This window comes from Dicentrarchus labrax, unplaced genomic scaffold, assembly GCF_905237075.1.
Source record: "Dicentrarchus labrax unplaced genomic scaffold, dlabrax2021, whole genome shotgun sequence".
NCBI lineage: Eukaryota > Metazoa > Chordata > Actinopteri > Moronidae > Dicentrarchus > Dicentrarchus labrax.
Window position 1 is genome coordinate 1,761,634 of NW_026136710.1, and position 25,805 is coordinate 1,787,438.

General features: G+C 42.6%; 2 protein-coding genes across 2 annotated transcripts in view; both read left to right on the plus strand.

Annotated features, from left to right (window-relative positions):
• The first annotated feature begins 109 nt into the window (after positions 1–109).
• On the plus strand, positions 110–2,473 carry cryba4 (crystallin, beta A4). The gene is made up of 6 exons (XM_051413261.1): positions 110–169; positions 739–782; positions 1,011–1,129; positions 1,252–1,393; positions 1,911–2,053; positions 2,232–2,473. Exons 2-6 carry the CDS (start codon positions 744–746, stop codon positions 2,377–2,379), a joined length of 591 nt encoding a protein of 196 aa, XP_051269221.1. The 5' UTR covers positions 110–169; positions 739–743; the 3' UTR covers positions 2,380–2,473.
• A 3,780-nt stretch (positions 2,474–6,253) lies between these two features.
• grk3 (G protein-coupled receptor kinase 3) overlaps positions 6,254–25,805 on the plus strand; it is a 63,788-nt gene continuing 44,236 nt past the window's right edge. The window contains exons 1-2 of the mRNA XM_051411953.1: positions 6,254–8,212; positions 22,110–22,186. Coding sequence (XP_051267913.1) covers positions 8,100–8,212; positions 22,110–22,186 — 190 coding nt within the window. The 5' untranslated portion in view covers positions 6,254–8,099. The remainder of the gene's footprint in view (positions 8,213–22,109; positions 22,187–25,805) is intronic.

Below are 25,805 nucleotides of genomic sequence, written 5' to 3' on the forward strand. Positions count from 1 at the left end.
CTCCACAGATTAACAACGCTTTTGTCGGCGGGGGACAAAGAAAAGCCCCTCCCCGCTGCTGAGCCGGGGCTTTCAGCATGGCCCCTTGCCAGGGGAGGCTTTAAAAGGGTGGGGGCGCGTGGCTCCTCTCACTCTCACGGCAGGACATCCCCAAGGGCATCAAAGCAAGGTGAGTCCCAGTCCCTCACCCCGGCACAGCACAGCCAGCAACGGCACAGCCAGCACGGCCAGGGTGGGCAGCTCAGCCAGGCTACAGCCCCCGCCCACCCCCCAACATCCACACTCACATAAAAGCCCCAAACACAGGAGCTATCTGGGCTCCAGGGCCCAAAGGCAGTCACTGCACTAAGTGGGTGAGATAAACAGTGGGGCAGCAGCGGCGGGGAGGAAGCGGGCAGAAAATACGATAAAGTTTATTTGCCCCTCGTTTTTTTTCTTCTAGAAATTATAAATAGACACTGGGGCTTTTCAGTCCAGTTGGGTTCTAGCATCCAGGCCATTATGTTGCATTCACTGCAGCAGTGCGGGCGTATTGTCTGCAGCACCTGGCTCTCTTGCTTCTGGATTTCCACTCCACTATTTTGTCTTTAACAGCCTGTGTGTGTGAATTTCTGAACTTTTTCACCGTTAATCTCTCTCTCTCTCTTTGCGCTGTGTGCACAAAGTCTTAGCCATCCTCTTGACGGCGTAATCTCAGCACCGAAGGTCACTTTCAAACCATCTTCTTTTGCCTTCCAGACAAGATGACTCACCATTGCACCAAGTTCTCCGGCCACTGGAAGGTGAGTCTGCGGATGGAAAACACAGATTCCTCACCCGAGACCAGCGGCTGTCTCTAAATGCCTCAGCTGAATTCATCATCTGGCATAAAAGCTTAATTTGAACCTTCTTTAGTATAATTCTAAAGCTATAAATGGTTTTATCAGGATAAAAAACAACCTTTTCTGCCACTTTGGTCAGTTTGTTGTCTTTACACTAAGCTGATGAATCGGTCTGCTTCTCCCCGACAGATCATTGTCTTCGACGAGGAGTGCTTCCAGGGCCGTCGCCATGAGTTCACCTCTGAGTGCTGCAACGTGATGGAGTTCGGCTTCGAGACTGTGCGCTCCCTGAGGGTGGAGAGTGGAGCGTGAGTAAACAGACACACACAGGGAGGGAACGGTTTCACAGCAGCACAGAGGAGCAGAAAACGCCAAATACAGAGTGAAAGTGAATATTATTATTAACTGAGAATGTCCTGCTCTTCCACAGCTGGGTGGGTTACGAGCACGCCTCCTACCAGGGACAGCAGTTCGTCCTGGAGAGGGGAGAGTACCCTCAGTGTGATGCCTTCGGAGGCAGCAATGCCTATCACATTGAGAGGATGACCTCCTTCAGACCCATTGCCTGTGCTGTAAGTTACAGTCAGAGTCAGTGTGAATCTGCTGCAAACACTATGATACTTGCATCGGATAGTCTGTTTTTAAAACTTAAAGATTTGAGTTTTTCGGAGAAAGAAAAGTAAATTATATTGACAGCAAACTTTGAAACGTTTATTTCAATAGTTAAAAGTTGTCTCAACTTCTAAACAGCCACAATAATGTTTCTGAGTTTAAATATCTTCAGTTTGGGGACTTTTGTGTTTAATGTGTGTGTGTGATTATTTGTGTTTAAATCAGTTTATATTTCATCCACCTGATGAATATTTATCTATATCCGCCCCAGATCCTGGTCCTTTATTTAACTTATACGAATGTGATGCAGAAACTTGAAACTATTATAATTTTCTTGAGGAAACAAAAACACATCAGACACACATTATTGTTCCTAGCAGACTATTTATTCTGAACACACACATTATGTGACTGACTGGAAAAACCACTTATACACATTGTTTTTGTCCTTTTGTTTTTTTTTTCTCCTCCCTGCAGAACCACAGAGAGTGTCGTATGACTATCTATGAGCGTGAGAACTTCCTGGGCCGTAAGGGTGAGCTTAGTGACGATTATCCCTCCCTCCAGGCCATGGGCTGGTGCAACAATGAAGTTGGCTCTCTCAGGATCCAGTCTGGAGCGTGAGTGTCCTCGGCTGATGAACCAGCTCCTCTTTTTACTTCCACTTTCACATTTTTTGTGTGTTTTTTTTCCCAGCCGCCGTTCAGCGGGTTTTAAAAATAATCCTGCTTTCACAACAACAATCTTTTGCAACATTTCATCAGCACTTCTTCCTCTCTCTCTGTGATGTCTCAACAGATTCGTGTGCTACCAGTATCCTGGTTATCGTGGATACCAGTATATCATGGAGTGTGATCGTCACTGTGGGGAGTTCAAACACTTCAGGGAGTTTGGCTCCCACTGCCAGACCCCTCAGATCCAGTCCATCCGCCGTATTCAGCAGTAACAACTTACCCCAAACTCCCTTTCTCCCCTGTGACCCTTTACCTCTGACCCCCTCTACTTCCCAGTGCTGAATAAACTGTCTTTCTTAAACCTTACTGACTTCCACCGCTGTATCTGCTTATCTGCACCCACCCACTCACACACAGTTCACAGGATGGCAATAAAGGTTGAGCTGAAAACATTTGTAATGCAGAGTTTATATTATACGGTTCACTAAGATATTTAAGCTGTAAAACAAGAGGGTGTAAGAATAAGAAATAAAAGTAAGAAACATTGACAGTAAATGCAAACAAACAAGGTTACAAGAAAAAAGAAAAAGATGACAAGGAAGAAAAAGGAAGATGACAACATGGGTCCAATATGTTCTCAGTAAAGCTCACAGCCTTTATAGAAAGCGTCCACCGAGGTGTATTCACTCACCATTATAAGATTGTGCTGTGTCATTTGTTGGAGTAACGTCTTTAATCCAAAAGAGCAAACTGTTCATCCTAAAAACTCTTATGTTTGATAGCTTTAATCTGACTATCAGAAGGTTTACCTCTTCCACAGTACAAACTAATATCTTTATACTTCTACACAGTTAATATAATTAATGTCAGAGTGGAGACGCATTAGCCTCCTTTGTTTTTAGGAGCTGCTGTAATATATATCTGCGATTCTAAATTGAGTAGATTATAAAGGTCGTAATAAAATTTAACGTAAATTAATCCTCACTCATTCACATGAATTAAACTCAACTCACAAATTCATTGTTGAAGCAACTCAGTTGTTTTGAGTGAACTTACTTTGTGCAGTATTTTAAATACAGGAGATATAATTACAGTTTGTTCCACTGACTCATTTTCTTTACTGACAATTAATTGGCTACAATTTTAGTAATCAATACTTTTATTGTATGTCAGCTGTTTTTACAGGTAATGTAATAATTAGCTTTAGTACTTTATAGTAAATTCAATATTTGTATAAAGAAGATTTAAGTGACTTTATTCATTCTGTTCACACATTTTAAACAAGTTTGGAAAAATTTGAGTAACTTCAATTAACTGAAGTTGTTTGACTTGATAAAGGGTTTAAGACGATCAGTTTCCTAACTAACTAACTCATCAGGTTTTACACATTTTCACAAACTTAAAGGCTGAAATTAAATTAATCTGTGACAACTTTGATAATCAATTAATATCTTAAGTCAGCTATTAAGCAAAAATACCAAACATTCAATTTAGATTTAATGCTTTTGGGTTGACACTTTGGGCATTTTTCCTAATTTTCCTGTAGTTAAATGATTTAATCAATTACTCTAAAAAACAACAACATATTAAAGAAAACAGTTATTACCTCCAGCTGTGGTTAAAACACATAATTTATAATAACTGCATAAAAGTTCAAGCATTTTCATATGTTTTTGCTCAAACTGAATGAGCTGTTTCCTGTTAAATATCTGTACTAACTCTTTAAGCCAAATTATTTGATTCCTAAAACACAAAGAAATGACTTCTAGATGATCAGTTCAATCTAAAAGTGGTTTTTTAAATGTCCTCAAGAAGTAAAATTATCTAACAAGAGGAAAAAATAAAAAAGGCAAAGATAAAATGGCTGCACATTAGACCCTCGACCTCCAATTTGAGAGGTTTTTTTTATCTTAAGGAATCCCCTTTATACAGAGACGTGTCCATTTAAGTGTTCAATCAGTTATTAAAAAAGTTGCAGAATATGTTTCCAAGGAATAAAACATCCCAGGTTTTGATATCTTACAGTGTGTGAAGGCCTGCTGGAGCTCATTATATCCACTGCCGTGTATCATGGGAGCATTACCACCGGTGGCCAGGAAACGGCACTGCGTTTCCACCAAAGCAACACACTGCGTCTCACTGGGGCATCCTACAGAAAACCACTTACTGTGCTGTAACATGCTGTTTATAATAACTGTCAGAGGCTGTGGCTTCGTCAACGCTCACATTCAACGTGAAAAACAACTTATTTAACAGGCTCGCTGACACAGAGGGGGGGGTGACGACTGAATATGCTAAATGTTCTGCAGTGAGGCTTTCACTTATCCAACAGGCCGGTCTTCCCTTTTTTCAAATCCCCACTTCTGGGAAATTTCCTGTACACAGACAGGTCGATGTTATTTCCAGGCACCGCTGACAAAATGGTCCGTAAAAAGGGAAATCCCTACTTATGAAACTGTTAGATATACAGGGGCGGATCTACAGGAGGAGTGGCCCTAAACACTGCCAGGGCCTCCCCAGTTTGGAGTCAAATGCTGTCAAATTTAACACATTAAATTATGTTAATTAAAAAATAATGTGTTAAATAATAGAGATTAATTTAATATGTTATTCAATCAATAAAGACGTTGTATGTATTTTAGAATAAAATAGTCTTATTCTAATACCGCCTTAAGATATTTCTATTCAATGCTTCTCTAATGTGCCACAATAATGTTTTTGAGTTCAAATATCTTCATTTTGGGGCTTTTCCAGGCAAATACTAACTATAAATTCAACATTTTAAGCATTAAAAAGGAAGTTTTTCCGTAAAATAAGTTAAGGAGGATTCATTTATGTTAGCTTTTATTAGGATTTGCTGTTAGGATTTACAGTGTTGATATATGGGATTTGTTATTTCTGTTTTTTGTCCTTGGCATCTATCCGGAGGGACATAATATAAAAGGCAGAGAGCTGATCTTTGCAGCCTTTTACAAGCCAAACAAGCATTAACATGGAAAAACACTGGCAGAGCGAGTATTGTGCTGTGGCTGAAGGGAATGTCTCTGTGTTTACCTTTAAAAACAACCACATGCAAGCTGCTGAGGTTGCCTTAAGCATGAGGATTCATTGTAGTTGTTTGACGAGTCTGGGGAAGGATGATTATAACATCTTTCATACTGCTGAAAGAAATTATTATATTATGTAAGTATTGTAAGTGTATCTATGTTAATGTACCCCCCCTAGCATTTATTTAATGGGAGCTAATTTAATTTATTTACTATAAATCGGATTAATATTGGTTTGTAAAACTTGGGACTGAATATTGGCATGTGATGTGTTCGGACTCCGATCAAATGTGAAGTTTGGTTGAGATTTGACAAAGCACAATGAAGTTACAACAACTTCCTGTTTCATGGGGCACCTGGATAGCTCACCTGGTAGAGCTGTGGCCCTATGTTGTGTGTCATACCCCCCCCCCCCCTTCAGTCTACCTTCAGCTGTCCTACCTAATAAAAGGAAAAAGCCAAAAAAACCCACCTTCCTGTTTCTATGGCGTAACGTCGGAGTTCGGCACCAAGCCACGGACACGCCGCTCAACGTACAGTCACAAAGAGGAGAACTTTTAATCATGATGGTCTTTAGATTGCACTGACCAAATTTGAAGTCGATCCGATCAATTCTCCGGGAGGAGTTCGTTAAAATACAACGCGTGAAAATCGCCAATAATGACAAACACAAAATTCAAAATGGCCGACTTCCTGTTGGGTTTTGGGTATGGGCCCAAGAGGCTTTTTTGTTTGTCTGGTCATGACACAGGTGTGCACCGATTTTCATACATATCGGTGAAACGTGCGTTTAGGGGGCGTGGCCAGGTTTTTTTTTGCCACGCCCATGTGCAAGAGAGGGCGCCAACTTGTAGCAGCCTCCAAATAATGTTATTAAATGGGGAATAAAATAATACCCGGAGTAGATATTTAAAAAAACCTTTATTAATATTTAAATAAATATATGTTTAAATACAATACAGTGAGTTTACTCCGATATAAAGAGGGGTCCTTTAAGGGGGGGAAGGTCGCACTGATATAGGCTCCTGCGGTCCGGCTCCAGCCGAGCAGTGACCCGCTCCGTGTTTTACGAGCCGCTCCCCCGCCGCAGTGGGAGGAAGTTGAACCACAAAGCAAGTAGTGCCACTGTGCTACAGCAAAAATACAGACAAATACACACCGAAAAGAGGGGGAGACTTCAACTTAAAAACATGTGCCATATTGGAGCCGGGACACGAGCAGCTTAACCCGAAAAGGAGCGGACAGAATCGGCTTGCCAGGTCGCACGGGAGGCAGCGGGACGGACCAAAGCGGACCGACACTTTCGCTCCAGAGTAGCCGACCGCGGGCTCCCTCAGCACGGATAGCCTGGCAGGCAGGAGTCGCTCGGGGCTAGGCGGAGTGCCATTTTTTTTTTTTTTTTTTGGTAATTATTTGAGTTCACGAAGAGAGAGAGAGAGAGAGACAGCGCACATAGACATTATTTAACTTCCACACGGGGTCGCTCTTAATTGTCTTATCAGTTAATCACGGAGATTAAGAAAAGTTCAACCGCCATCTCCCAGCGCCCCCCCCCCTCCACCACCACCACCGACAGCAGCGTCACCGTCAGCCCGCAGTCAGTCGCTCTCTGCTGGGTCTCCAACCGAGGAGCCTCCCTCTCAAACCCCCTCATCGCTCGGGGCAAACACGAACCAGCAGCTATGGATTATTTTGCGCCGCTCTGTCGTTGTTTTTCGAAAGACTCTCGAAGTCTCGTTTAGTTTTACGGAAACGCTGCGAGACTTCCTCAAATAACACGAGTAGCCAGTTCGCCCGCAACCGTTAGCTTATTAAAGTGAACCTGAACCAGAGCTAGCCTGCCAGCTACTCAACTGCCAACACGGAGGGTGGATGTGTGTGTGTGTGTGTGTGTGTCCGCCCAGCTGAAATACTCCAAAACCAACAACGCAGACGCATCTTATCGATTAACCTCTCTTTCGATAGTTAGCCGAGTTGGCTAGCAGGTTTCATTTTGAGCTAGCTTAGCGTGGTGGCTAACTAGCTGATACCGATTTTTTTTTTTTTTGTCGCCAGGAGGCTAACAGAAGTTAGCTCCGTGCGGATTGGTGACAACCCCGGCGGTGCTCGGACTGAATCTGGTGTCTTCTAACTACATCCTCTGTGTCATTTCAACCTCCAACAAACACACAGGAAGAAAGGATACACAGTTTAGTTTTTTTTTGGTTTTGTTTATGGCTCATCTTCTTCTTCTTTGGGGGGGGTGCACCAGCTGGAGGTATTAAGGACGACGAGGCACATTTCAACCCTGATTTCACCCCCGTTTTTGTTTTTTTTAGGGGGTGGGGGGGTCTCACAGGTTGTTTACACGTGTGCCAGTTTTATTACCCTCCACTAAAAAACCTCCCCCCCTTTTTCTTTCTCTCCCTGGCTGCACAGTGTTTACACTTTAAAGAGAAACCCCCCCCACCCCACTCTCTCTCTCTCTCTTCTCAAACACATGCCGCACACCAGTCGTCCGGACGCTTTTCCATCAAGAGGAGCAGGGGAGGATCTGACAGCTGTCTCCAGACCCAACATCTGGAGCATCTGCCTGTCCGTGTGAGAACACATCCCGCCACTGGGACTACTACATGGGATTACAAGCACGGTGATCCGCGGGCCTGGTGACTGTGTATTCCTCGAGCAGCCTGTCGCCCAATGTCTTCCCTCCTCAGTTTCCTTGTTTCTGTCACAGTGATGGTAGTTTGAGGCGAAGTGAGCAGCCGGAGACAACGACAGCATCCCCCACCCCCCACATCCTCCTCCAGTCGATGGTCAGCCCTGTCGCCCGCTGTCACGCACCTCGGCGCTTGATGTTGGTCATATCTGGTGGAGGACATTGTTTTTTTTAACCCCCTCTCCCCCCCCCCCCCCTATCCCCAGCCCCGGTTATTTTATTGATTTGGTCGTCCCAGGGTCGAAACATGGCGGACCTCGAAGCAGTACTCGCCGATGTCAGTTATTTGATGGCGATGGAGAAGAGCAAATCTACTCCAGCGGCCCGGGCGAGTAAGAAAATCATCCTGCCCGAGCCCAGGTAACCACATCTCCAAAAATCAGCTTGTGTTTGTCTGCCTGTCTAATGGATGCATCTTTTCTGTGCATGCTATGCTGCAGCCATATAGGGAGATGGAGGCGTGCTTCCTCTCAAACCTGTGACTTACTGTAAGATGCTAAGTAAAAATATGACTGTGTTGAGATGTCTGCACAACATGCAGGCCCCCCCCTGGCTCCACGATGCCTCCAGAGCGAGCATGTAATCACTCAGTTTGCCTGATATATAGATCTATATTATATATATATATATATATACACTGCAACTCCCAGAGAAGTTAACCCAGTGCAGGGAATCCTATGTAGTTTACTGAGGGACACAATAGCAGGTTGTGATGCAGGATATTTGTCATTTTTTCCAACAATACCGAGCGTTAAAGACATCCTTTGTTCCGAGAAGCATTCCTCAGTTTTCTCCCAGGCTTGCTTGACTGACACTCGGTTCATAAATATGTTGTGGCACACATTCACCGAGGCTGTGGCGGTGTGTATACGCCGTGCGAGCCCCTTTGATGCAGTTGCACTATATGCAGCCCTTGATCTGAAACCCCTGCTTGTTGTGCAAGAACCCAGCGTGAGTGGGCCATCAGAGGAGACTAAAGCTAAAATCTGATTTCAATAATACACCCCCCCCCTCCTCCTCCCTTCCTCTCCCTTTCCAAACATCTACACATAATTGCACATCCTTTTGTCCCCCTGCTACGCAGCTCGTCAGGGGCCTCAATGTGTCTCTTCAGGCCAGGTTTTAGTCACACAGCGCGCAACTTGATTGAAGAGGATGTGGTTGAAATTTGGTTATTGAGATGGTTGCTTTTCATACGAGGGGTTTTGTGAGTTTGTGACGGTGCGTTTGGGGTTTCAGTCAAATGACAACCATTGTGTGAACAGCAGCGTTGTGTTGGAGCACAAGTTGGCACCGCTGTCAGATTGAATTTACGTTCCTCATGTTTACAGTCGGACACCTTGTGCTTCACATTTGTTGATCGCAAACTGAAAACTATTATTACACACACACACGCTTGTTAAACCTAGTGGCTTTTTAACAATCATTATATTTACAACAAGAGGGATTTTTGGAGGTGGTCAGCTGTTCATTCACCCAACTGACTTGTCTCAGCAGAAAGCAGTGACCCGGACAGTGCGTTAAACACAATAATGACTATGAAGGCTGTTGGGTTTTCTTCCAACTGAAATGATTTCATTAAAGGATATTTCATAATAGCTGATTAAATATGCTAGCCTAGATCAATTGCCTTTCATACGTTAGAGTTTAGAATGATATAAAATCATTAATTGCCTACTATACCTCATTAATCCGTCTATCATATAAAGCACCCAGCCCTCTTTAAGAGAACGTCACCCACAAACAAAAGGTTTGTCATAAATACTGTCAGTATCAATCGACGCAGGTTAACATCAAACTACGCACTATAAAACGCGATTATTTAATAATGTGTATTTGTCTCCCCATTGGAGATCATTTAATAACCTCATTTGTTTCAAATGACTTAACTCTATACATTGCCGCTAAGTGTGAGTCGATAAATGGGGGTTTTCCTTCCTTCAACCAGTCACTGGTTTCAGTTCGCGTCAGTAAGGTATTAATATAAACGTGGGGAAACTTGACGCTAGTTTGAGACCGCCAATTCTTTACAGTGAAAGTTCCTCCAAGTCAGAACGAAATCCACATCAACCCTGACGGTTAGGAAAAAGAGGCCAACTGAGCGCTTTGACCAAATTCTCGTGGGATATATTGCAGCCCGCTCGCGGCGGTGGCCGGTTTGTAACTAACTAACCTCTGTACTCTAAAGGAGGACTGGCATGGTCACCTTAAAGGAACACTTGGCTGAAAACCTCTGTTTTTACTACCTTGAATGTTTGCTTTAAAAAGTTTGCTTTAAAGTTTTTAACTACATTTTCTTACATTGGTTGCAGGTGACAGAAGCTAACAGTGCTAACGACAAACCGAAGCTGTGTACGTCGTAATAGTTTTGCAAATATATGGTGCCAAACTGTCTATAGACATCTTAAAATATGCTCTTGCAGTGAAAATGGGTCTTCAAGCCGGCCACAGCTGCCATTGTCTGGATTCAGTCTCTTGGTGTGATTCTCCCTCGGGCACAATAATCTTGATAATACCGAGTCCCATCAGGTGGTTGCGATCACAACAATTCACGCAAACTCAACCAATCCCTGTGAATTCGGCGCTCTTCTGCGAGTTCGTCCGGTCACTGCTAATTTAACCAATAACTGTAGTTTCCTGTGAGTTTCACCAAACACTGCAGTCCACCCACAAACATCAACTCAAACTACCGGTTGGCTTCGATTTTTAATAAGCGTTACAGAAACAAATCCCACTGTCTTTGTAATTCAACTCCAAAGAATTCGTAAAAAAAAACATCACAACCTGCATCATACTGTTGTAGAAATAGGATTAGGTTCAATACTTGCCTTTGTTTTAACGTCTACAAATGTGGCCAGACCAGGTGTGTGTTTTTGTTGTTGTTTGGATGGATTGCTAACCCTCCATCGCCTCGTTGGACTCCATTTTGTTGCCTTCATGTTGGTTAATGGAACGATGGCCACGGCCCAGGTTGTAAAAAAAAAAAGATATTTCCCTTAACTGCAGAAGAAATGAGATGAGTCGTTATTGCAGTGAGACACTTTGATGTGTTGGTGGACGGGGACCTGTAATCGGAGGGGAAAGGGATCCCACACTCTTGTTGTTGTATTTGGGATACAGTAATTGAGCTGATGTGAGGAGCAACCTGTAGAGACCACTTTGTTTATGACGAGCTCCCACAAACCCCCCCACAAACCCACTCTGCTGTATTCTTAGTTCAGGATGTACATGTGAAATGTAATGACTTGTGATCCAACATATAACATTTTATAGTCTGTGTGCTAATGATGCAGTTTAATTGTAGTTTCCTTCATCGATTGTCTGCTGGGTTAACAATCAATAATCCATCAATTAATGAATAGCTTCTAAAATAGCAAATGCACTTACGCTCGATGAAAGCTGTAAACCGTTGACATGAGCTGACTTCAAGGCATTCGTTTTTTTTTTCTGGAGGACAAATTGGATCAAACTAAACAGGCAGGGCACTTAAAGCAAAGCATTAAAGGATCTTACACCAGCAAAAGGTGCTTTAGCCCACAGACGCCTTCCGTATGTGAAGTAGAGGAACAAGATGGGGCAATAATTCTGGCTTTCATTTAAGAATATTTGCATATTCGTTCCTGTTTGTCATGAACAATGAGAATGATCGGTGACATTAAAAAGAGGCAGAGAAAACCAGTAAAAGGTTTACCGGCCGAGCTCGTCTAGCATGTCGACTTCTATAATGTTGAAACTCTAGGAAACACAGAACATGTCAGCCATTGCTACAGCGTCCCTCATTGACAACAATGGAGCTCAATGGCACAGAGGAAGAACGTATATCAGCTGTTTAAAGCTCATTAAAGATATAATGTGCAACATTTCCATATTCAAATGTCTAAAAACACTCAACATATGTTATATATAGTTTGCTGATTTGTGTACTTAAATGATCCCAAATGAAATCTGTCATTTTCTTCATGTAACGCTGCGTTTCCTTGCTTCCCTCTAGTAACTGTAACTTCCCGGTATATGTGGGATAAATGGAATACATCAGAATGTGGAAGGAAGTCTGCAAACGAGACTAACCCTAACCTGAATTAGCTCGTACGTGAATCATTTCTGCCTGACAACAACTCCCACGATCCCACGCTACTTCACAAAGTCATCAAACTCCAGCTTTTGTTGTTGTTTTGATAGGAGACAATTACACATTGAACGTTTAAGAATAGATTAAAAAAGTGTTTGTCACCAAGCCTTCAACGTGATGATTGTTACAGCTGGAGAGCCTTGGTGCGCAAACCAAACATACACATCGAAGAGCCTTTAGTCGGGCTCAGACTGCAGCAGTTTTGGGCCGATTTAACTCAGATTCACCCCTCCTGACAATCACAGGAGAAACCCAGTCCGGGACCTTGGTACTGATGTTCAGCTCTTCTGGTAATGTAAGGGTTTTACAGATCCAGTCCTTCACCTCCCAACCGGCTCCCAGACTCATCAGGGGCGGCCCCAATCGTTGTCAATCATGTTTGATATTTAGAAGTTAAAATCTGGATGATGGAGTCGGTGATGAGTGCTGTTGCCAAGCATCAGTAAACTGAGGAAGCGCTTTGCTTACCAGTTCTTTCAGGATGCTGCAATCGCAACAATTCACACAAATTCAACCAATCCCAAACCTTTTCCCCAAATCTGACCAACAATCGTAGTTTCCTGTGAGTTTCAGCCGTCATAGCAGCCCCCAACAAACTGTTGAGCCATACGTCCCCAAACTACTGATTGTATTCTCACTGGAAGTTGCCTTTGATTTTTCTTCTTAATTAAATACAATTTTCCACTTTCTGTCGCAGTTGCTTTGCAAAAGAAATGCCTAAAAACCTTTTTTTAAATTGGGCATTGAAGGCCAGCAACCGCAAAATAAGCAACTTTTATTAAACCTGTAAATCTCTATTAAATTCTGCCGTCGATGAGAAATGAAATCGAATCCCAGGTGATGGTTATAATACGTTTTTATTGATTAGTAAGCAGCGGTTGTGTACTGCTGTATGCGCTCTCCTCCACATACAGTGTGGAGTTGTTGGGGACTAAGTTTAGGCCGTGAGAATCTAATCAGGTTCATCTTGTTTGACAGTGAGACTGTACGCCATCCTAATTGAGTTCACTGCTCCTCATTAGATGCTCAAGTCAAGAATCCAGGTTGCGAAACACTGACGCTGGGAGTTAATCCAAGGATTGGCAACCGAGGTGCTCACAATAATACCAAAGACAACCCCGGGCCATCTGACTGATTAGCGCATTATCAACCAGAAAGCAGGAGATCAGACGGAGATGTTTCTATGTGGGGAAAAAAAACTCCAAGCATTGTGCACTGCTTTTTGTGAACGTGGTTTTGTTAAGTGATTTCATGTTAGATATGAGCTTTATTATTTATTGCTTGCTATAATACAGGAGCTGCGGAGATAAAAGCCTCAGCTAATGGATTTGTGAAAGCACCATTGCACCGCTGTTGAGTAAATCAGTCCGTACGGCAAGATTCAGTAATATGAAAATGTGCTTAAAACATGTAAGTTAGGTCATTATAATGACAATAACGTGTCCAACTGGATGAAATGGGTACACTCGGGTTTATTCTGTGCAGCCTTATCTCACATATCGCTATCAGATGGCTTCTGAGGAACGACTTTAATTTGGAACGGATTGAAAGATCTGAGAATAATGTGTCCAACGCCGGAGAGGAGCAGTGTGTGTGGACGGTATCTGTGAAACTACTTTCTGGAAATAGCAGAACTTGATAAACTTTCATGCATGCAGGGTTTTAGCAGTAGCCGTTGTGCATGTGTGAGGCTCTCTGGTGGTAGTGTGTGTGCAGGTGGGGGGCAGTTAAATGTGGCACTTTGGAGATAGCGTGGTGCTGCTACATTCTCGGCGGGCCAAGGCTGTGTCCTCTGGCAGCGAGGTGAGATTTTGACAGCAACACTGGAGGCAGTTGAGATGAGAGGCGATTGGGGGAGGGCGATTGGACGACCCGCTGTTATGGACGAATCCATAGAGGAGATGTGACGGAGTTAACCAGGAGGTGGAGATACAAGTGAAAACTTAAACTGAGAGTAGTTTTTTTCAGGGTTGACCGCTTTAGTGCAACCTATCTGTGCCCAGTTGTTAGCAGAAAATCAACGGCAGCATCAGCCTGCTGTTACCACACAGCATGTTGAGTCCTTTTGACACCATTGCTACTGACTAACATTGAGACTGCGAGGACGTAGACCGCTGTTCGTGGCCCGTGTGACTTTTTTTGAACTTTTTCTTGCTTTATTATTGTGCAACATATTTAACGTACGAAATGTACATAACTTAAGTGACATGGGTAACGTACTTATTTGAACCCAAACTGTGACGTTTTCCCATGAAACCTATATTTGTTATCCGTCCACACTCCTCTGTTTTTCTTTAAATATTTAAAGTTAGCAAAAGTATTTTGTCTCTTTGTTGTTCAAAAACACGTACCGGTTCAACCGGTTGAAAAACAATCTAACGTTATTAGTGCTGACTGACTGACAGCCAATGCTAGCAGATAATAACCAACAGTTATACTTTTACATTACACCACCATAACAACTCTTGAATCAGCTCATGTTAGCTAACTTTAGCTGTTATAATGGAAACTGGAAGCTAAGAGCTGTCGGTTTAATTTAGCTGATTAGTGGCATCTAGCGGTGTAGTTGCAGATTGCAGCTCGCTCGCTTCACCTTGTCTTTATAATCGGGTGGGAGCTGCGAAATGCTAAGGCTCAATAATTAAAAACGAAAAACACAATGATTCTTATATTCAGGTGATTACACACCAATGAAAACATACCTATGATTATTATATTTCTGCCAATAGATCCTCCTCAATGTTCCACACTGGACCTTTAACAGATGAGAATTATTAGATCTATTATATGAGAGAAAACTACACAGCAGTTATCATTAAATATTAATTGGTCCGGTTTTGAACACACAGATGACGTTCTTTGAAGTTTCAAGTCAAATACAAAGTTAAAATAAAGACATAATATTTGTCAGAGGCACAGTTGAGCTCTGGTAAAACACGTTTTGATCTGTGTGATTTATAATTGTAACTTCTTTTAGTATAATTGAAAACAAAATGAGTCTAATATTGATTCTCATAACATTTTAATTTCCTCCTGTCGCAGTCGTGTGGGTTTCATCGCACTGTTTATGTCCCCACTTTGGATGACTCATTAGAAAAGCACCAATGGGCCCATTTGACCTCATCAAGACGATTCTTCCTCAGACACTTGAAGCAGCGCTGCACACGCTCTTAACATACATGCAGTTTAGGAGGAGCATGCTTGAGTCATGGAGGTTTTTCCATCAGACAGTTTCAGCCAGTTTCTCAGTATTTTTAGCAACTTGTTTTATGTCAATTTTTCCCTTTTTTTTTTGCCGAACTTGCTGATTAGAGAATAGATAGCAGTGTTGGCGCTGCAGCTCGTCCCGCAGTCGGCTCCTCGGGAAATGGGACGCCAGATCAGCTCGGCGGTGGCACCTTATTGAGTTCCCCCTTTAATTATATTTGCCTCTTCAACCTCAAGAGCAGAAGCCTAACGTGTGCAGAGGTGTTAGCAGATCTGAAGTTTCTGTTGAGGCAGCGAATCAGGACAGCCAGTGATTATTTTTGCCAGTTGCATAATCTGGCAGTTGAGCCTGAGAATAAACGTGGATAGTGCCATCGTGTTATAATCACACATGGTGCTAAATCCCGAAAGTAACATTGTTACTACCGCTGCTGTTTTCAGCCAACACTGACATAGCTTTTATTTTCTTAAGAGCTTTTGTTTTAGCTTTTGGAAACAATATTGCAGTGTAGCAGGTTTTAACAGCTCTAAAGTTAGGCATCTAAAGCGAAACTAAAACTTCAAAATCATCATAGTGCCTCTGGGAATTAACAGGAAATGACTGCTTGTCTGAAAATTGCTCAATTTGTCTCGTCTCCATTCACGCCCCCCGAGTCCTACACTTGTTGCTGTCGGCAACCTGTTTTTCGAGCTACTGCTCGCCGTCTGAGTCTAACTAGTTTATCAGGTAAAGAGAATAATCGCATGTCTGGAGTCTTAAATAAGCTGAAATAAGTGTGACCCGGTCAGGTTTGTGTCGTCAGCTTTCAACTGAACTTTCTCATGAAACAGAAGACAACAGTGTGAGAAATACAATCTATACAGTAACAATCAAAGCTCAGTCTAAAATCCATTTGAACAGGTGGTATCTTATCAACACAGTCCAATTACATGCCCACAGACACAGGTATTGAAATGTCAGTGGCATCCTGTTAATATGTTAAATATTTACTCATCTGCGCCCTTCCTGCATCGTTAAATAGTCACCAACACAATGTTGTTACAGTGTCAGCGTCGGAGATCAGCAGCTAGTGAAAGCTCGGTGTTTGTGCCTCCTTACACCGACTGGGTCCTGCTCCGTTTGAAACTTTAACTAATTCTTCTCTAAAGACTCAAAAACAAAACACAATCAGTGGAAAGTGAGAGTTCTGAGTTAACCTATTTCAGAATGATTTACACGGCATGTACCCTGACCTTTTACTGCTGTACTGAAAGTTACTCATGTGAAACCTCAGACCTGTGGTCACACACACACACACACACACACACACACACACACACACACACACACACACACACACACACAAAAATATATATATATATGTGTGTGCTTGTGGTTTGAAGCCCCTTTCCACCCACCTGGAGCTCAGCACGAAGACATTTTCATTATCACTTTACTTTAGTACAGGTCCAGATTATTTTTTTAAAAACTTTTTAAAGTGTAACTGAACCCCTGAACTCTGCCAGCTCTCTAAAAGATATACAGCAGGTAGGATCGTATAGGGACGCGTGGCCTCGTGGTTATGGAGTATGTGTGATGCGGGCGGTAACAACTGACCACAGTGACAGACTGCTCAGTGTGGCACAGCAGCCAGTAGCCAGAGCTAACCAACAGCCACTAGCAGCTGATGTCAGAGGGTTTACAGAAGCACTTTCAAGGCCGTTTGTTAATGTTACCGTGTTTTTTTTTTTGTTGTAACATTAGCTAAACTAGCAGCTCAGAGCTAAACCGAGCTAACCAGCCATTAGCAGCTGCTGTCAGACTCTCCCTGTCCGTGCTAGAAACACAGAGAGAGTCCGCTGGAGCTTTTACTGTCACTAGAAGCACATTCATGTTGTAACGTTAGCTAAGAGAGCAGAGTGTCAGGCTAACGGCTACGTAGCAGGCCACAGTCTACAGAGTCGTGGCCTTGGTTTTATAGGAGTGGGAGGGGAGAGGGGGTTGGTGATAAGGGCGGTCGCTTTGCATTTTTATTTTACGTAAGTGTTTTGCAAAAAAAATTTAAAGATTTGGACCAAATACCTCCAAAAAGGTGGTTTTGGGGTTAAATGTATAGGAATGTAGCCAGAGCTGCTGTCCAGTCATGTGTAGTAAATAAAACCAGTGTGCTTAAAAAAAAGACCAATAAGCTTTTTAGGTATGCACTGGCAGCTATGGGTATTTAGGAAGAGATGTAATTAGGTCAGGGTCTCCCACCATCAGCGTGCTGGCTTGGTCATCACAGCAGTAGCTGCCGGCGGTTTAAATAAGGTCACCTACGAGGCAGTAGAAGACTAAAGCAGCGTCGGTAGCTGTTGGCTTATTGTTGTTGTGCTCATTTTGTTGGCGAGGTGAGCACGTTCCCTCATCCGACTGTGCTAACAGCTGCTGAAGCAGATGTAATGGAGGCACAATTATGTAACTGCAGCCAAAAGGAAGGTGCAGTGTGTGTTCTTGTGGCTCTCGTCTGTATCCAAGCGTATAGTAAGCACATCGCCAGTACTAGCGTAGATCCGCTTCTCACTCCTCAAGAAAACAACAGAATATCTTTGTATTTACTGACCTTCCCACTGCTGTTATCCCCGTTACCAACACCACGTTTCCAGTTGCTCCCTGTTGCACCCCGTCCTCGGAGTGAATATCTTATTTTTAGGATAGTGTGATGAGCAACCGAATATCAAAATAGTTCCTGATTAATGTTTTGGTTGATTGACTAATTGAAAAAAAATCCCAGAAGTGTATTTCTTTACCTTTTATTAATAGAAAATGTACAGATATGATCAGTTGTAAATATAATTTACTGACTGAAGAAGTGGGTACAGAGTTGAGTTGCAGTCTGTGATCTGTGTGTTGGATTGGTTGAGGGTAGGAAACATTCTCCAGTGATACATTATCAATCCACTGCAGCTCGCGTTGGGCAGCAGGGTGTATGTATCAGGAGCAGGATGACTTCAGAGCTGGAGTTTTGTGCATTTATGGTGTTTCAGTGTGGCTGCAGAGCTCATAGCCTCCAACAGCGGTGACGTGCTGGAGCTACTGTACTTCAATGTACTGAGGTACTGTAAGCCAGGTGATATGGTGGTATTGTAGTCTTCAGTTTACCTTTACAGCACTGTTAGTTTGGGGTTTAAACACCAAAATCAATACAATATCATGAAGATAAAATATCACGATACGTTTTTTAAAAATATTTTCTCACACCCCTACACGAAGTTGAGGCTTCATGTGAGACTGTTTAATAGGTCAAGACCCAATTCTGTACTCTTGATTATAGAGCTGCAACAACTACTTGATTAATCAGTTAGTTTTCAGCTTTTAAATGAATCTCCAGTTATTTTGACTCATTTGTGTTGGAAAAATGTCCAAATTCTCTGTTTTCAGCTTCTCAGATGTGATTTTCTGGTTTTCGTTAGACAGTAAACTGAATCTCTTTTATGTTTCTGACATTTTACGGACCAAACAACCGGTCGATTAATGGAGAGAATGATCCACAGATTGATCCATAATGTAATTAATGGTTATTTGCAGCCCTATTTGATTGTTTCATCTCAGTCTTTTGAAATCCTGTGAACGTGATGGCTGGTCAGCGTTGGTGCCACATTCATCCCACATGTGTCAGGCCACCTCTCATACGTGTTCAGTGTCACGGCGGTCCCCTGTAGATAATATCGCCTTATTTATCACCATGTGCCAGCAGTGATTCTGTCACTCAAACTGCATCGACACAGCAGGAGTCTCCTTTGTTTTCTGCTCCGCTCGGGTCATCTGCTCCTGTAAGCTAAAGCTGCTGCTGTCGTTGGCTGAGGTTGTCTTTGGGATTAAATCAATGAAACCTGCTCACAACAAGGTCTGCATGTCAGTCAGGGACGTTTCACCATTAACTTCTATTGTATTTAACAGGGTTCCCAGCTACGTTCATTGTACATTGTCTTCTTAGAGCCACACAGTTAATCAAAATATCTGTCAAAATAGTCACATTATGATTTTTTTTCATACCCTATCGCAGAGCCGTTGAAGTCGTGCCCCATTTAGCATCGCTCTGTTTTGAACTGTCCGTTGTTCCCTTAAAATAAATGTTGTGTATTTCCTCTTTAAACGACTGCGACGCGTCACACTAAACATCAACAGTGGCGCGATATTTCTAGAGAGACCTTCAGAAAGTTAACATTGCTAGCAGCTTACTGAGGTAAAAAGTATGTAAGTAGCAGCAAAATGTACGTAATTATCGTACATTAATCGTAATTATCGCCTCCTGTCACTGTTTTACTGTTCAATGTATGATTTTTTTAAATATTACTGCTGCATTAATGTTGCATTTTACTGCTGTATTAAGGTTGAGCTAATTTTTTCCGATACTTTATAAACTGTTTGGTAGTTTTGGCCTCGGTTTCCTACATTTTGGCCACGATTCCCCAATAAATTTGTATTTGTCAAAGGCCCAAATGACTTAATTCCCCATTAATGTTAGAGGAAAACTGTAGTAAAGTGGAGTCAGTCGGGCCAGTGCGCCACGAAAGTGAGCTAACGCGTCCCATAAACGCTGACCACCTACCTGTAACGACCCCGAGACACTTCATCTCAAACCTTCATTAGTAAAAAAGAGGAATAAAACTGGGGTTTAATGTGTCAGTACTGGACCTACCGGTGAATTATATGACTGTCTGGCAGAAAGTGCTGTCCTGGATTGTCAAGAAAAACTGGAAAATGATTTCTTAAAGAGTGGAAACCCTGTTAAAATACAAACTATCTAGCTGAATGCGACTCGTGTCGAAGTGAGAAAGTTGTCTGACGTTATAGACAATAACCAAACCAATGTGGTACACGATTACTTTTGTTTTGATGCACCTGTGTTCTCGTGAGTTCTCACCACTGTCTGCTGATATAAGCTCATATCTGACCTCAACAACCAAAACATACCGTATCAGAAACCTCCCCTCCCCGTACGTGTCCTGTAGGCCTAATAAGGCTTTTACAGTAAACAACAGTTCTAATACAGCCTCTGAAGTGGTGAGGTTTCATACGAATAATCCAGAGTCAGCTGCTAATGATTCAGTGGGGCAAACAAACAGGCCTCTCTGAAAGAGGAAGTGCTTACTTCCTAGGTTCTTGTTCCTGTAGCTGTGGCTGCAGTTGAAATGCTGCATCGACCGTTCATTCCCACTCTCCCATCCACTCCTGGCGTTGTGAGTTAGATCACTTTATAGTTTCACTGCAGGTCCCGGTGGCCTTGATGTTTTTATTGGCTGAAGAAAATATGGAACCTGCGTTTGAGTTTGTTTAAATAGTGCTGAATCGTGTCAGAGGTTATCTCAGGATACCTTTTAATGAAGAGCAGGTCTGGATTATACTCTATAAATATTATTTACAGAAAGCCGGCAATGCCCAACACGAGCAAACACTTCCTTTTAAGAGGCAGAACCGGGGCTGTAGCCGCCTCGACCGGTTGGGTTGAGAGAGAGAGGGAGAGAGAGGGGGACAACGTATCATTGTCTTAAAAAGGAGGAAGAAGGCTGCTTTTATTAGTGTCATTTCTGGAGCAACAGTCACACTCATGCACTTCATTCTTTGAGCGTGTCTTTGCTCAGTTGTTACACGAAAACCTGTTTATGCTACACAAGCTGTCCATATATAGTTACAGAAGTAATGATGGGGTTTTTAACATTGAAGAAAGTGCACAAAGTTGAATATATAAGAAGATAATTGGAGCTCATTCACAAACTTAGATGCAATACAAATATAGTAAAATGATATTCAATACCTCTTTTTCAACACATTTGTAATAATATTAGTAGAAATTAACATTATCATCACTATTGAATGAATGTTCTTCCCCCGTTGTTTTATCTGTGCAACCGTGGGTTCAAATCTGATTGTACATCCGTTTTTTTATGCAGCTTCGGTGCTTTCGATTCTACCAAATGAGAGTATCATATCGTTTTAATACGTGGTATCGAAAAAGTACCTTTTTTTTTCTACAAGAAGATATTGAATCATGTGTGATTCTTGAAGGATCACATATTAATAAACAGGAGCTCATTATGATGCCCTGTTCAGGTTTTATTATGAGGTATTCAGGCTTAAAACTAAGCACCTGTAAGCGGACGCAACACTTATAATCCAATCTGAATATTACACACTGATCAACTGTACATTAGCCTATTATCATTAAGTGTAGTTTCAGTTATTAGCTGCTGTAAAGTGTTCATACACCAGTGTTATGAAGGCCCCATCCTCTAACCATTACATCTATCACCAGTCAGCCTCAGTGCTCGCTGCAGTCACACACATTTTCCTCCGTAAATGCTCGTACGGTTTTGTAACATTTTCTTTGGCGTTGATCCTGGAAACAAAAGGTTATTTATGATTGTGTTGTTTGTCTGCTGTTGGAACAGAAAGCTACAGTAACTAGCCGTGTAAGCCAACGCTATCAAAATGTAAATACTGGAAGAAATTACGACCCAGTCACAAAGAGCCAAGGAGGTTCCTCCTCGCATATGCTCAGTGCGTGCCGCCGGGCGGTGTTTGCAGGTGAAAGCCTGGCCACTTTCCTCTGTAGGGTGCTGGTGTAGTGTTAATGGGCCCGTGGAGGGGGTGCTAATTGATTCATTCTCCCCACTCTCATTCTCATTATCACCCGTTCCCAGGGTAGCATGTATCTCTCCAGGTTCCCCCCAACAGCCTCCCACGTGTCCCTCTTCCCTCCCTGCAGTTTGACTGTCAGGGGACAGGTGGCGGGGAGAGTCCCAAACCTCGGCCGGGATCACAGATGGAAGGTGGAAGGTGGAGGAGGGATATCTCTGAGATCAGGTTATTGTTGCATCTGGCTGAGTGAACTGGTAATGATGGTGTGTACTAATCCACTTCTCCTCTCCCCCCTCCCCCCCGCCACCTTGTGTTCACAGTATTCGCAGCGTGATGCAGAAGTACCTGGAGGAGAGAGACGAACTGACATTTGACAAAATTTTCAACCAGAAAATTGGTAAGTCCCTTTTTTTTTTGTTTTTAATCACATCACAAATCCACTCAGAAGAATCAGATGAAAAGCCGTAAGCGTCGGGATAGAACGACCGACAGCCTGAAGCCTCTCCGACCGCTCATCGACAGACAATTAAATAAAACTATTGTCGAAATCGCTTTTATTTGAATGTGATCACATTCACACGAGCATTGTACGTGACTCCTCTGAGCCAAATGTAATGAAAATATATCTGAAGGAGTTTGCTCAGGAAACCAGTCGGCCAATGACTGACTGACTGATGCTGGCTTTTAAAGGCTGATATGAGTGTTTCAGAGTTTAATAAATCCATTAATGACATATTGGTATAGCTACATAAACACATGTCCTGATGGTTGTTTCTGTTTTGGCTCCAGGTTGATAAAATACCTGGAATCATTTAGCTCTGAGACGTTTTAACCACGTTAGCAGCACAACTCTAGTAACGGCAGCGTCAGTCTGTCGGTTGGTCGCTGGATGGACTGTCTTTATATTGTACAGACATTCATTAGTCCAGAGGATGAATCCTGCTCACTGTTCACAAAGAAATATAGACGGATAGTCCGGCAAGTGCTAATGTACAGCCCTGAATCCCATCAGCATTAGTTGTACTTTTTTATTACTAATTATCAAATGTTAGCATGAGATGGAGAACATCTGTGTGTTAAGATTGTCGGGAGCATTTTAAACATGCTTACGTTAGCATGGAGCTTGAAGCATTGCTGTATGTACGTACATAGAGCCGCTGGCATGACTGTGGCAACGTGCTAAACATCCAGGTACCAGGCTTACACTGACCCATACCGAATTAATCAGCTGTGGCTAATAATCATTAAAGTTACCCTGACTGCTACTGCTTTGTTACACAGAACCATCAGGGAAGTTGTTGTTGGAAACAATGATCAACGAACCACATAACGTAGTCAAACTCTTACTGAAGCCAGTCGGGAGAGGAGAGAAAAACGTATTTTCCACCGAGAAATGAAGAAATACTTTCTAGTTCTGATATAACTGATGCTAGCAGCAGCTACGCTAACCTCTTTAAGCCACTTCTTACACACACCTAGCACCAAACCACGGCCTGTAGCTTCCTCACAGGACGGCGATCGGTCCGGTACCACCGCGGGTTGGACTGTTTTTAGTTATTTACCTTTGTTCCAAACGTTGGAAGCTGAATCGAGCCACGGTTTGGTGCGGTTTCAGTAACGTCGGTGCAGCTGCTGTGTGGCACTCGCCATGCGAGGACTGTGTCCCTCCATCTACCAGATATTGCATCTAGCACATTTTCTTGTGGTCAGAGTTGAGGTGTTGTTGTACCTAACTGGACAAAAGCGCACCTCTTTCTCCTGACACAGTATTTTCATTTTTGCTTAGCCACAGAGCACATGGTGAATAAAAAAAGCTTTTCTCACATTGTCCTGAAACGCTGACTGTTCAAGATCAGCCTTTTTTTTTTTCATCATCCTGATGGTGTTTTAATCTTTTGTTCTGGTATGTATACAGATACCTGACGTCACTCCTCTGTGCGGTGTTAGTGGTTGTGATCGAAAGGCGCCTTTTTGTTTGTGTTTAGCGCTACGGTTGCCGACGCTGAGCGCTGAGTGTCGTTTCCTGCTTCCTCCTGCCCTCCAGTCAGTAGCAGCGCCTCCGTGCTGGCTCCTCCGAGTGTTTCCATTCTGAGCAGACAGGCTGCGTGCCAGTAGTTGTGGCGTACCAGGGGACCACAGCCGCCCTGCAGGCTTCCACTAGGTTTACTTACTGTTCTAGGTCTCAGCCCCCCTGTGAGAACAGACTGCGTTAATTCTCCCTGCCTCTTCCTCCTCCTCCTCCTCCTCCTCCTCTTCTTTGTCTTCAGCCCTCCCTTTGTCAGACTTGTTGCTCTCTTCATTTCTGTCTCTTATTTTCAGTACATTCACCTCGTACTCCCTCTCTTCTACTGCGTGTGGGCGGGAGCTTATTAGACGCCAGTTTGAACCCTGTGACACTCAACCCGTCCAATCTTTCAACACTTCCCAGGTGGTATTCTGGCCTATCTGTCCGTCAGCCGCAAATATGTTGAATACTGCTGATCACAGTCTGAGTGAACGGTAGGAAACGTGCAGCTGGTCTCTGCTTTAATGTTTTAAAATAACACACATCGACTTTCACTTCTAGATTCTTTAAGTTTGATGGACAGACAATCGAACACAAACTATCTTTTGATAAGAGGTCATTTTTTAAAGCGAGAGTGCCAAACATTTCCTGGTTCCAGCTTCTCAAATGTGAGGATTGTTGAATGTCTCTGAGTTTTGGACCGTAGCCTGGACAAAGCAAGCAATTTGATAATGTCACCTTGGGCTCCGGGGAACTGTTGAATGTCATTTTTCACTATTCTCTGACATTTAATAGACCAAACAATTAATCCATTAATTGAGAATGTTTTGATGAAGAAGGGACTTCAGTGTTTACTTTCTAATGATCGGTCCATATGAGGGGCTGCAACTAACAAATATTTTCACTGTCAATATGTTTCTGGGCTTTGTCTTCTAGTTGTAATAGCATATTAAAATGCCTGTCCAACACAGACTTCTTGAGATCAGGGTCTTTTTTTAATCACTGGAGAACCATTTCTCCTTTTATAGTGACGACCTGACCAAGAGGCAGCGTCAGGAGGCAAGTCGATACAGCACGTGAAACATACATACATACAGCTAATGCAAGAAACCATACAGTTAAAACAGCACAATATATACAGTATGTACACAGAGATAAGGGTGCTGTGTTCCAGAGGACTGAGTTATTAAAGGAGGATAATGGAAGTTCAGTTTGTGCAGTTTAGTGACTGGTTCCACTGGGAGCGTCAGACTGAAAAGAGTGACGGCCAAAAGTAGGTGTGGACTTTATGGGTCAATAATAATGAACAATTTTAGCTGAGAATCACAAATATTACAATGTTTGGGGGTTTTCTTCTTGCAAAATGTCCTGGTTATTGGTTAGTGGAGTACCATTTTACAGCCTCTAGTTTGGCATTATGGTCATAACTATGTTGTTTTCTTTGGCAATGTTTGGTTTCAACTTGGGAAACAGAACAATGGTGGCTCTCGGCTTCTCATATTACAGAAAACAGTTGACTAAAATATGTTTGTGAACAGATTTAAGGAGAGAAATAGTCAACAACAGAATCTGGATCCATATCGGATCAGCACTGTTTGATCTGAGTTTGGTGCGTTGAGCTGGACGGACTCACTGAGAATGAGCTGTCAATCACAAGGTAGCCCTGCCCTAAAGCATACCCTGCTTTATGGTCTGTTTTACTCTAAATGGGACCATCAGTTACTAAATGAACATCATGCTGTATGGAAGAAGACTGAAACTACAGACTGAGACCAGAAACTCATCAGGAAACTGTTTACTGAGGGAATAAATCAACTGAGAAGTCGACTCATTTCTCCATAAGACTCAATACTATCAGACTTTTTTTCTTAGAGTCGATGGAGCTGCCTCCCAACAACAATTGAATAAACCTGTAATGATATCTAGTAATTGTTAAGGCTCTAAAATGTCAAAAAAATAGTAAAAAAAAAAAAAAAAAAAAAATGAAATTCATTAATTTACAATTTTATAT